Source organism: Pristis pectinata, chromosome 11 (assembly GCF_009764475.1).
Source record: "Pristis pectinata isolate sPriPec2 chromosome 11, sPriPec2.1.pri, whole genome shotgun sequence".
Lineage (NCBI taxonomy): Eukaryota > Metazoa > Chordata > Chondrichthyes > Rhinopristiformes > Pristidae > Pristis > Pristis pectinata.
Window position 1 is genome coordinate 23,599,020 of NC_067415.1, and position 12,666 is coordinate 23,611,685.

General features: G+C 37.5%; 1 protein-coding gene across 1 annotated transcript in view; it reads right to left on the minus strand.

Annotated features, from left to right (window-relative positions):
* nbeaa (neurobeachin a) overlaps positions 1 to 12,666 on the minus strand; it is a 560,854-nt gene that overhangs the window by 492,915 nt on the left and 55,273 nt on the right. Inside the window, exons 3-7 of the mRNA XM_052025565.1 lie at positions 6,687 to 6,787; positions 6,373 to 6,468; positions 5,096 to 5,217; positions 2,019 to 2,145; positions 1,520 to 1,639 (exon numbers count right to left, since the gene is read on the minus strand). Coding sequence (XP_051881525.1) covers positions 1,520 to 1,639; positions 2,019 to 2,145; positions 5,096 to 5,217; positions 6,373 to 6,468; positions 6,687 to 6,787 — 566 coding nt within the window. The remainder of the gene's footprint in view (positions 1 to 1,519; positions 1,640 to 2,018; positions 2,146 to 5,095; positions 5,218 to 6,372; positions 6,469 to 6,686; positions 6,788 to 12,666) is intronic.

A 12,666-nucleotide genomic window follows, 5' to 3' on the forward strand; every position in this document is an offset into this window, starting at 1 on the left:
AGCAGATCATAAACATTTTCCTGAAAGATCAAACATCACAACTTAGACACTGAAATAAGCCTCTCTGCACACTGTGCCTATGCTAGCTCATTATCCAATTAGTTCCCACACCCTGGCCCTGGTTTTTTATCAAAGCCCTGCAAATTTCACCTTTTCAAGAATATATTTCTTTCAAAACTTATTATATTTGAATCTGCTTCCACCAACTTTTTAGATAAGTTGGGGCTGTACTTAACTTTTTAGTATATTCTAGATCACAACTCCTTGTAAAAATTCTCATTTCCTCGCTATTGTTTTTTAATCATCTTAAATCTGGGTGCTCTGTTATTAACCCTCAAGCCAGTGAAAATCATTTTTCCTTATTTATTCTATCAAATCCCCATTGATTGGACAGATAAATAGGAGAACAATCCCAGTTTTCTAGACTCCCCACATAATTCAAAATACCTCAATCCCATTACAATATTCATTAATGTCCTTTGCAAGGATTAATTGAACACTAGCAACACATACACATTGCTAAGAGTGTTGCAAAAAGATACAAAAAAAACAGGTATTTAAAACATGAAACAACTGCAAATTATCAGTGTTCACTTAATCTTTTATTACACTGTGCATAGTACGCCATTAAAAAGAAACAAGTTTCCATAAAAAAGAAACAATTTGGTGGGGGTGGGGGGGGGAGGGTGGAAGGGCAGAGGGATCAGGTTTAGCATTATAAAACTGACTTTCAGTTTCTTTTTAAAACATCAACAAGTGGCAAAGGAACAATTACTGCCCCAGAATTTGCAGTAGTAATGTGGCAGAACAATTAGCATTCAATCCTAAAACTGGCAACAGTGTCCAGCATCAGCAAAAGTACAGTTAAACTTAGAAATCCAAGTCACTCAAAGAATGCAACAGTGCAGACTCTGCAAATGCAAACAATATTGAATCAGTAAGTCGATTATCATTGTTCATAAAACTGAAAATGTTAAGCCCTGTTAAATTTTAAGCTAAAAATTGTAAATTACTACTGAACTCTCTTTCTGCGACTAAAAACTAATTTCAAATATGCACTATCTATTCCAAGACAAGAAATCCACAGGTCCTTTATATTTAAAAAAAAGTTTATATTTCAGATTCAAAATTATTTCCAGAAGTAACTCACAAATTGTATTTCACCTTATAGAAAATAAAATAAATAAAACGACAGTGCTTTTTCTTCTGTTTGTTGTCTCTAAGTATTTTTCATTCATAACCTACTTAGTGATATCATTGTTGATAGACACCACAGATCACCTCCAACTGGCACCTTACTGCAAATCTAAGTAAAAAGGGAAATCCATACTTCAAAACTGACTTTTTTTTTCTGAAGCCAGGATCAAATGCTATCCCTTTGCTATTGATCAGAAAAATCTGTGCTGCACAAGAAGGCTGGTGTATCTTGACCATCCTCTAATCACCACCTTGCAAGTGTCCCCTGATTTATTCCACCCACCTTTTTCATTTTTTTAGCCCAGTACAACATTGAACTTACATCATTGGTGTTGACATGCCAAGCCATATCTCCATATGAAACTAGCTGACCATTGACGTAACAACGAATCTCACTATTCCGCCAACGATTGTAGATGTGCACAATGCTAATCATGTACCACTGCAAAAGTAGAATATACACTAATTATCTCATCCATATACAATTGCTCAGTGCTAGATGTGGGATAATCTGTTCATTTCAACTGGCATTAAGTAAACCAATCAATTGCTGTGAATAAGTATTTATTATTACTGGATTTATCAATTAAAAAACATGACTTTTTTATCCTTTGAACTTTTACATGCCTTAAGGTAAACAAGCTGTCAGTACTCATTTTTAATATTTATTTTATTTGATAGTAGAACAATTGTGCTCAGCTATTTGAATAGTACACAGCATTACTACATAGATCAAGCAAAACAATATTCTGACAATGATATTTATATTCCAGAAAATGTTCTCTTCTGTGGAAAATTTCCTATTTGTATCATCATCATACCTTTCTAGGTTGAAAATCATACTTCACACAATGCTGGAAACCTTTTCCTTTTGACTTCAATGATGTCACTATCAAACAGTTTCCAACAAAATGCGCCGAATAGCCAACTCCTTTGCTTGTTCGAAAACTGCAAATTAAAAATCAAAACTGTATTTCTTCAAAAATTTACAGACATTAATAATTGGCAATAAGTCATGGATCATTAATTATATAACTGATAAGTATCAATAAAGAAAAATCCTCCATGCATTCTGATTTCTCAGTATCATCTTTGCATCATGTCCTATGGCTAAGATGACCTTCAAACACATCAAATTATAACATTTTCTCAGTTCAAATGAGAACTGAGTTTCGGTGTTCCTGTGCCACGTCAAACCCTGGCACATTTTTGTCAGGTAGATTTCCCCAGTGCAAGTGTTGGGAAATTTTCAAATGTTCACACCTTGTCTCTGGACTCAATGAAATGTCCAAAGCTGGAGTACTATCAGGAAGTTGCCAAGGGATGACCTGCATCACCACAGCTTCCTCGATCACAGAGGAACCTTGAATTTATTGACACTTGTACAGAGAGAAGTCACATTCCATGCGGAGCTGCAAGCAATCCTATGCAAGATTCACCCTACTACGTCCACACTAAAGTGCAGAATCAATCAGATAACAACTCCCCCACCCCACAAACACCCCTCTCGCCCTTATGACATGGTTAGTCTTTACAATATACCAAAGTCTTCTTCAAATAGCAAACACCAGAGTTTGCTTTGAGCAGATCAGCATACTACTAATGTTGCAGATGAGTTGCTATTCAACCACTGAAATGAATGCAATGGTGTGAAGTTACCAACTAACATACCAAGTTTGGGAGTCACCTATTCAAATTAAGTCAATTTCTAACAATGCAGTTAAGTCTCAATCATTGCTGAACAACTTCCTTGGGACTTAAAACATATTTTTTTAAAAGTGCAGCTTTATTGCTAATGACTTAATAAAAAAGTTGTTTTCCTTCAGCTTTAAGTTTTCTTTCTCTCAATCCCTTCCTTTCTCCTCTCTATTTCAAACTGTGATTTGATGCTGAATTCCAACTTACTCTTCTTGGTTTAAACAACATCACAGGAAGAATTCTTCATTTTACTTGGTTAACAAGGCACAGTTAGGTTCTCCTGTTCATACAGATCAGATACCATGTCCTGTATAAACATTCTAATCACCTCTAATACCAATGCAAAAGTGTAAGGATAAGTGTAATGAATGGTTGAGACTATTTTTTTGTTAGCCACAGAGAACCACATCCAAGCCAGTCTTCCAATAATTTAACATATGAATATTCTATCTGTTACAATATTGAAACACACAGATCAAAAGGTTCCCAGATTTATTAGAATATTGGTTATGAACTAATAATTGATCCCAGTATTCTTAATCGAGGGAGGGAACCTACAAAATCAAGTGAATCTCACTAATGTGTGGCAGCTCATGGCAGCAGCTTCTAAAACCCATGAAGGTGGATACATGACAACATCAGCAAGATGATAACCCTGCAATTAAAAAACTTGCTTATTGCTTGTTCTGACTATAAGAAGCTGATTATGGCTATGAAATCTATACATTCACTTGAATTACCAGGTTCAAGGGGATAAGATTGGAGGGAACAATTTCAAAATTCCTTTTTCTTGGCAATGTTATCTTACAAACAAACACTGCAGATTTTTCATAAAAAGAAAAAAAGTGCATAAATGTAGCAGTTCCATCAATTTTGGAAATAATACAGCATGAAGGAATTAGCTTATAAAGTAAAATAGGACGTAATTTTTTATTAGTTGGATCAAAAGAAAGACTAGATAAAAGAGTGCACAATTCCAATTACTACCAAGAGATTCATGAAAACAAGTGGAGATGAATTGCCAGGGTTGCCACATTTGAGAGAAAATTTTTAAAAAACTTTAAAAAGGTGAAGGGGACCACAGTGGAGTATGAATGAGCAAGCAGCTGAGCAGTAAACTGCATGTAAATTTAGTATTCCCTATTCTTTGAAAACAATGTGATCCACTGTGTATAATGTTGAAAATATGATGACTGAACAATCACTTTGTTGAGTTCTTAATTGTAGAACCATAATCCAGAACTTTGTTCATGTTTCCATTTAATCCTTCCTCATTTTCCAAAAATAATCTTTCTAGGTTTGTCTATCAACACTGATCCAACCAAGCTCAAAAGTTCAAGCTTCAAAAAGAGCTTCTCAGGTATCTTGATCACTTTACAGACTTTTGTTTTGCATGCTGACATTAGCACCTTCAAACTTAATGACTTTTGTACTCTCCCACCATTCCTTCCTATTCACATTCCAATAGATTTTATTCACATTAAAACTTTTAGTAAAATGGTTGAAGTGATCTGCATATATTTTATTCAACGTTTTTCATGTATTTTTTAAATATGAGAAGTTGTTAAATATATTAGCAACTCTTTGTAAATGTAATTATACAGACTTAATCTTAGCTTCCACTTTACATCATGTCAGTCCTGTAGAAGAATGGTCCCTTTTCTTTCATTAATTTGATGATGGGAATCAGAAATATTTACTTCCTTTCTTTACAGATGGCAATTAATGCATTTCTACAATAATTTTCTGCTTTGGTATTCTATTTTCATGACATTAAACCTTATAGCTCTGACATGCTTAATATCTTGAGAACATGCTGATAAAGTGCATTTTGATTCAATTTAATTTTGAGAAAGTGACGCTATATGATGGTACATGCATTAAACCTATAATTCAAATAAAGCTTACTTAACCAAAAACAAAGGATATGAAGCAAAAGTTATTTAATAGATTTAAAGTGCTGCATACAGTATATCACAGGCATTAAAAACTATTCAAATGTGAAGAAACACAGAGCCAACATGTGGCAATTTCTTATAAACTGCCATTTCTACTTAAGAATTAACTTCGATATTATTACCACTTGCATTCAGAGTAGAAAAACCACAAAAATTATGGGTCATACCATTTGCATATATTTATCAAAAGCATTCTAAAAAGCAGCTATCCTTCCAAATATCGAGTACCAAAATGTACGTACCAATAGAGATATGGCTTGTCCTTGTCCACGTTTATATTATTTAATGGATCCATGCGAAACCAGGTATTTAAGGTAAAACCATTTTGATAAGGCCACTTAGCAATAGGAGGCAAAGCAATGGCCTGGTAAAAAGTGAAGGTAACAAAGATCAGAATAAATGGCAACTACATTAAATCCTAGGAATTCTTTCATTTTGTGGTACCACATTGAAAAACCATTCCATTGCACAAGAGTATGCTGGTCATCTGTAGTCCTGACTGATCCAAGTCTGAATGCAGGACTAACAACGGCCCATATTCTCCTTAAGAATGTCAGCAATTTTATATGGAATTGCCAGCATTTCCCTCCATGACTGTGAGGAAGTGCGGAATAGCCATGTAAACAAAGTCCTTAAAATTTTCTCAGTTTTCATCAATGATCTTTGAATTCACTCCGATGATGAATGTCACGTGGAGTTCACTGGATAACAGGGTAACAGGGCCTGAGCAATGACTTAGCCTCAGAGAGGCATTGTTCATAGACCCTATCCCAGAACACCCTGACAGTTTTGACAAAGCTCCCATCAAAGGCTTTTAAAGAATTTAACAGTTATTAAAATGTCTTTGACAGATACATTGAAAAATTATTAAAACATTCAAAATTAATTTTAAAAAAGTAAAAGCATTAGCAAATAAGTAAAAACCACTGGACCTACTTTACTTACCTTCCCCTACTAATCTACAAGCCTAGGATTCATTTTCAAATGTAGAGGGTCACTGCATATTTGCCAGATTTGACCTGGATTAGATCCGAAGTGGCAATTCCCCAGTTTAATGATGGGGTATCACAGCAATGCTGGGCTCAACCATACAGACTCCAGTGATGGAGAAAATAGAGAGATACATTAGTGTTTGGTACTTAGAATGTCCTGAACTAACAACAGGTCTGCATAACTTCAGGACTTGTGTGGGAATAGCTATCCACTGACAGTTCCAAATGTGGCAACATTCAGCCTATTATATTCTGGCAGATGAATCATAACACTGGAAGACAATATAGATCCATTATTGTTCAATGAAAAATAGTTGTTTAATCCTGCAATCCATCCATCACTAAATTTTTCACTTGGGTTTTAGCTAGAGAATTCATACCCCATTCTTCCTTCCTCCTCCTTCCCAACTTGAACACTCTTCTTTCCCTTCTCCCTTCCCCTAACTCTTCCAAGATTTAGTCTAATGCCCTTCCCCATTTCATATTTTTCCCATCAAGGATGAGATAATACAAATCATTAAACATACTGCTGCACTCCGTCCAGGGAAGTTGAAAAAAGTATCCGGGCCTTGTCTTTGTGGCATCTGATTCAGAATTGACAGCAATTTAACTGCATGTCTTGGCTGTGGAAAAATATGAAAAGAAAATCTTTTAAAGTTGATGTACAGAATTAATCAAGCATCAAAGACAATATTTCACCATTCTAAGTCAGTTTACATATTTATTTCAGGAAAATAAGCAAAAAAACAAAATATACACATCTAAAGCAACAAAAATATGCTCAAGAAGTATAGTTTCATTAATACACAACAAATTCTTAAGTCACAACACTGGAACTTACCCAGAATCCACTTTCTCCACGAAGCATGCTGAAGAGCAGCTTGAGTTCCTTGACGGTAATACTATAGCTTGCTAGAACACCCAACATATCAACCAGCAGATCTGCAAATAGTGGTGCACAATGTAAATATGAAAACTTCGAATTGATGCATTTTACTGTATAACAGAAACTAGAAAGCAACCTGAGAAAATAAACTGTGGTGAGATATTGAATTCTAAGTCCCAGGGATATGAAGAAGTTAAGCAGGTTCTGCTATGTGATATAAGCTACCTTATTTACTACATCAGTCCCATACTTACTCAATACAATGTGCACAAGTGTAATGTTTGACAATTTATCGGAATCAGCTTCTATTTCGATTTATGTTAATTATGAAAGGAGAAGATTATCTCCACTAGCTTCTTTTCTTTTTTAAACTTTTTATTAGTTTTCAAATTAATACAGATTAATATATAACATCAATTGTACATATAATACAAAGAGATCAGGAGAACAATCATGGCATAGATAAGCATAAAGAACAATAAAATATTTTTAAAAATCTGTAGATCCCACGATCTCTTAGTAAATGAATATAATATAAAAGAAAGGAAAGAAAAAGATTTCTTATATATATAAAAGAAAAGAAAGAGAAAAAAAATCCCCAAATCAGTAAGAAAAATTATAAACAATATGTCAAACCAAACTAAACAGAAAAATTTCAAAAAGAGCAAAAAAAAAGAAAAAAAAGACTGGATTCCAATTTCTCAGTAGAAACAGAGCAATATTATGTTGTCAACTCTGTTCCTCTAAATTGGAAAGTTATTGAAAGGGGATCTATATCATGTGAAAATATTGAATAAATGGACTCCAAATATCTTCAAATTTAAGCAAAGGATCAACAGTACCACTCCTAATTTTTTCCAAGTTTAAACATGATATAGTTTGAGAGAACCATTGAAAAGTAGTAGGGGGTATTGGATCCTTCCATTTAAGCAAAATGGATCATTTGGCTAGCTTCAACTAATGAAAAGTCTAAACTAAAATGAAAATCTTAGTTTTCCTAATGATTTGACACCATGTGGCCCTGCACCATGAAAGTTCACATACGGTGATTTTGGATAGAAAGTAAATTAAAGGGAAAATATATATTCAGAGACCATCCAGCATTAAGTACAATATATTCACATCAAAACTACAAACCAAGCATTCTGAGAAGACAATTCAGGATAGGGCTTTCACAGTGAACAGTAGGGCCCTGGAGTGTGTTGTGGAACAAAGAGACCAAGGAGTACAAGAACATGGTTTCCTGAAAGTGGCATCACAGGTAGACAGGCTGGTGTAGAAGGATTTTGACATGCTGTGGCTTTCATCAATCAGGGCACTGAGTACAGAAGTTGGGATGTTATGTTGCAGTTGTACAGGACCGCATTTGGAATATTGTTTTCAATTTTGGTCACCCTGCTATAGGAAAGATGCCATGAAGTTGGAAAGAGCACAGAAGAGATTTATGAGGATGTTGCTGGGACTCGAAGGACTAAGTTATAGAACGTAGAATATTACAGCACAGTACAGGCCCTTCGGCCCACAATGTTGTGCCGACATTTTATCCTGCTCTAAGATCCATCTAGCTCTTCCCTCCCACATAGCCCCCTACTTTTCTATCATTCATGTCTATCTAAGAGCCTCTTAAATGTCCCTAATGTATCTGCCCACACAACCTCTGCCGGCAGTGCATTCCACGCACCCACCACCCTGTGTAAAAAAAACATTCCCCTGACATCCCCTTTATACCTTCCTCCAATCACCTTAAAATTACGTTCCCTCGTGTTAGCCTTTGTTGCCCTGGGAAAAAGTTTCTGACTGTCCACTCGATCTATGCCTCTTATCTTGTACACCTCTATCAAGTCACCTCTCATCCTCCTCCTCTCCAAAGAGAAAAGCCCGAGCTCACTCAACCTATCCTCATAAGACATGCTCTCCAATCCAGGCAACATCCTGGTAAATCTCCTCTGCACCCTCTCTAAAGCTTCCACATCCTTTCTATAATGAGGCGACCAGAACTGACCCCAACTAATGAAGGCCAACACTCCATACGCCTTCTTAACAACCCTATCAACCTGCATGGCAACCTTGAGGGATCTATGGATGTGGACCCCAAGATCCCTCTGTTCCTCCACACTGCTAGCAGTCCTGCCATTAACCTTGTATTTTGCCTTCGAATTCAATCTCCCAAAGTGTATCACTTCACACTTTTCCGGGTTGAACTCCACCTGCCACTTCTCAGCCCAGGTCTGCATTCTATCAATATTCTGTTGTAATCTGCAGCAACCTTCTACACTATCCACAACACCACCAACCTTTGTATCATCAGCAAACTTACTAACCCACCCTTCCAAATTCTCATCGAAGTCATTTATAAAAATCACAAAGAGCAGGGGTGCCAGAACAGATCCCTGCGGAACACCACTGGTCACCGACCTTCAGGGAGAATATGCTCCATCTACTGCCACCCTCTGTCTTCTATGGACAAGCCAATTCTGAACCCACACAGCCAAGTTTCCCTGGATCCAATGCCTCCGGACTTTCTGAATGAGCCTTCCATGAGGAACCTTATCAAATGCCTTACTATGAAGAGAGATTGAGCAGGTTGGGTCTTTATTCATTGGAGCATAGGAGAATCAGGGGTGATCTTATAGAGGTGTATAAAATCATGAAAGGCATAGATAGGGTGAATGCGCACAATCTTTTTTCCAGGGTTGTAGAAACAAGATCCAGAGGGCATAGGTTTAGGGTGAGTGGGCAAAGATTTAAAAGGAAAGTGAAAGGCAACTTTTTCACCCAGAGGGTGGTCAGAAGTGGTTGAGGCAGATATATTAACAATAGTTAAAAGGGCACTTGGGCAGGTACATGGTTAGCAATACACAAAGCACTGGAGGAACTTAGCAGGTCAGGCAGCATCTATGGAGGGAAAAGGACATTCAACCTCTCCAGCACTTTGTGTGTTGCTCCAGATTCCAGCATCTGCCGTCTCTTGTGTCTCCAGGTACATAGAGGGATATGGGCCAAACATGGGCAAATGGGACTTAGAAGGGAATCTTGGTCAACATGGACCAGTTGGGCTGAAGGGCCTGTTTCTGTGCTGTATGACTCAATCCTCAGAAGATCACAGGCACAAGTACCAAGTCAAAAGTTTAAAATCTGTTTTAGAACAACTCAAGCTGGTAACATTACATTGCTGTGTTTTTGCATCTTACCAACTTCAAAAATTACTTCTCCACAGGAAGCAACCATTCAGTCCATTCCCACATCCCCATTCTTTCTCCATACTCAGAAAAATAATTTGCTTTAAATTCCCTTTCAAAAATCCATCACAGACAGTGAGTTCTACCACCCCAGTAGACAGAGTTCCGGATAATAACCACGCTCAGTGCAAAAAAAGTTTCCCACATCCCTCCTGTATCCATTGCTTGAAATTTTATATCCATATCCCCTGCATCTTAAACCCATCCACTAGTAGGAACAGCTTCTTTTTTTTTAATCCCACCTAAACTAGTCGTGATATTGTACCCACTATCAAATCTCCTTTCAACTTTCTCTACTCCCAAGGAGATTTTAGCCCTAGCTTTCTGTTTAATCTAGTGGCTGAAATCTCCCATCCCAGGAACCATTCTACTTATTCGCTTAATGGCCCAGATAACTTAACCAAATACAAATCGGTACAAAGATATGGCTTTAGGGTGACTGAGGCAGAGAGCTGAATGTCCAAAATGTCTGATATTTAGAGAGAGTGAAAAGAAAATCTGGTGTTTCTAGTATAGAATCAAACCAAAGCAATAATGGGATAGCATACTGGTTTAGAAAATCCAGATGTAGAATCAGTCTGGGTGGAGCTAAGAAGAACTAAGAGGCAGAAAACTGCTGGGAATAAACTATAATCCTCCAAATAGTAGTGGTAATGTCAGAGATAGATTCAAACAAGAACTCAGAGATGCAAGAAGGGTACGACAGTAATAATGGGCAAATTTAATCTACACAGAGTAGTTACATATGAAAGTGAGGGGGACAGTAAAACACTAGGAAGAAAACCAAAGTACAAAGGAAAGAAAATACAACACAAGATTACATTAGAAAGCAAGTTCTGGGTAGGATACAGATACGTTGGTGAGTAAAAAAAAAGGTATATGGACTATAATGTGAGAAAATTTGAAATTGTTAATTTTGGAAGGCAGAGTGAAACAGGAAAAAAAACTGCAAAAAACTGTAACACAAAGGAACTTGGGTGTCCTTATGCATAAAACACAAAGCTAGCACACAGGGCTAGCAGATAATAGGGAAGGCTAATGAAATGCTGGCCCAAAGCAAGGGAGTTAGAGTATAAAAGTAGGGAAGTCTTACTGCAATTCTATGAGATCACAACTAGGGTCTCCGTGAAGAGTTTTGGTTCTTCTATTTAAAGATCTTTCATTATAAGCAGTTCAGAGAAGGTTCATCAAGATGATCCCAGATAGGGAGGGATTGCCCTATGAGGAAAGGTTAAACAGAATGCAACTCTACTTAATGGAGTTTAAAAGAACAAGAAAAAACCTCCTCGAAATTCATACGATTCTTAGGTGGCTAGACAGGGTAGATAGGAAAAGGATGAGAAACAAAGGGATGCAGATGCTGGAATCTAGACGAAAAACACTACGACGCTGGAGGAACTCAGCAGGACAGGCAGCATCCGTGGAGCAAAGCATTTTGGGTCAGGACCCTTCTTCAGGACTGAAGATAGGAAAAGGAGAAGCCCAATATACAGGAGGGAAAAGCAGAGCAGTGATAGGTGGACAAAAGAGTGGAGGCGGGGGTGGGCACAAGGTGGTGATAGGTTGATGCAGGTAAGAGATAGTGATAGGCGGGTAAGGGGGAGGAGAGGAGAGCAGAGCAGATGGGTCAAAGGTAAGGAGAGAAAGGAAAAAAGGAGGTAGAAAAAAGAGAGGTAGGCTATGAAAGGGAAGAGAAGCAGCAAGGTGGGGGGGGCACGGTTGAGGGGAAGGGCGGTGGGGATTACTTAAAGTGGGAGAATTCAATGTTCAGTTGAATTCAATGTCCAACATAGGAGGAGGAGGATATTTGGTCCATCTAATCCTTCCTGGATCTATAAAACATCAATGAAGTTACTCCTGCTCCCCCACCAATCAGGAATGTATTGCCAGGAGTGGGGAAAAGTGGAGGCTGATTCAGTCACACAGTTCAAAAGGGAACTGGATAACTACTCACAGCGCAGCATATTTTTCCTTTCAAGTATTTATCCAGTTCCTTTTTGAACACCATCATTGAATCTGCCTCACTTATATCCCACCCTCACTAATGCATTCCTGATTCTATCAATTTGCTGTTCTTATCACTTTGTTTCTCCAGTGAATCACTTTCAGAGTGCACTTTTTTGACCCTTCCACCAATGGCACTACTTATATTTTATAATTTTAAGAAACTCTATCAGACCCCAGAGTTTGTACGTTCTCCCCGTGTCTGCATGGGTTTCCTCTGGGTGCTCCAGTTTTCTCCCACATTCCAAAGACGTACGGGTTAGGAAGTTGTGGGCATGCTATGTTGGCGCCAGAAGTGTGGCGATACTTGCGGGCTGCCCCCAGAACACTATGCAAAAGGTGCATTTCACTGTGTGTTTCAATGTACATGTGACTAACAAAGATATCTTATCTCAATCACAAAGATCAAAATCCTTGCTCCTCCAGTCTATCCGCTTAGCTGCTATCCCCCAGCAATGAAATCACTCTATTAAATTTCTTCTGCAACCTTACAAAGGCCTTCACATTTTTCCTACATTGTGGTGCCCAGAACTCAACACAATACTTCAGTTGTGACTGCGTTTGTGTTTTATAAAGGTTCCACATGACTTCCTTGCTCTTGTGCTTTATGTTTCTAACAATGAAGCTCAGCATACCATATGTTTTTTTTTAAACTGCTTTCTCAATCTACCTTTCTCATGACAGAGATAAAT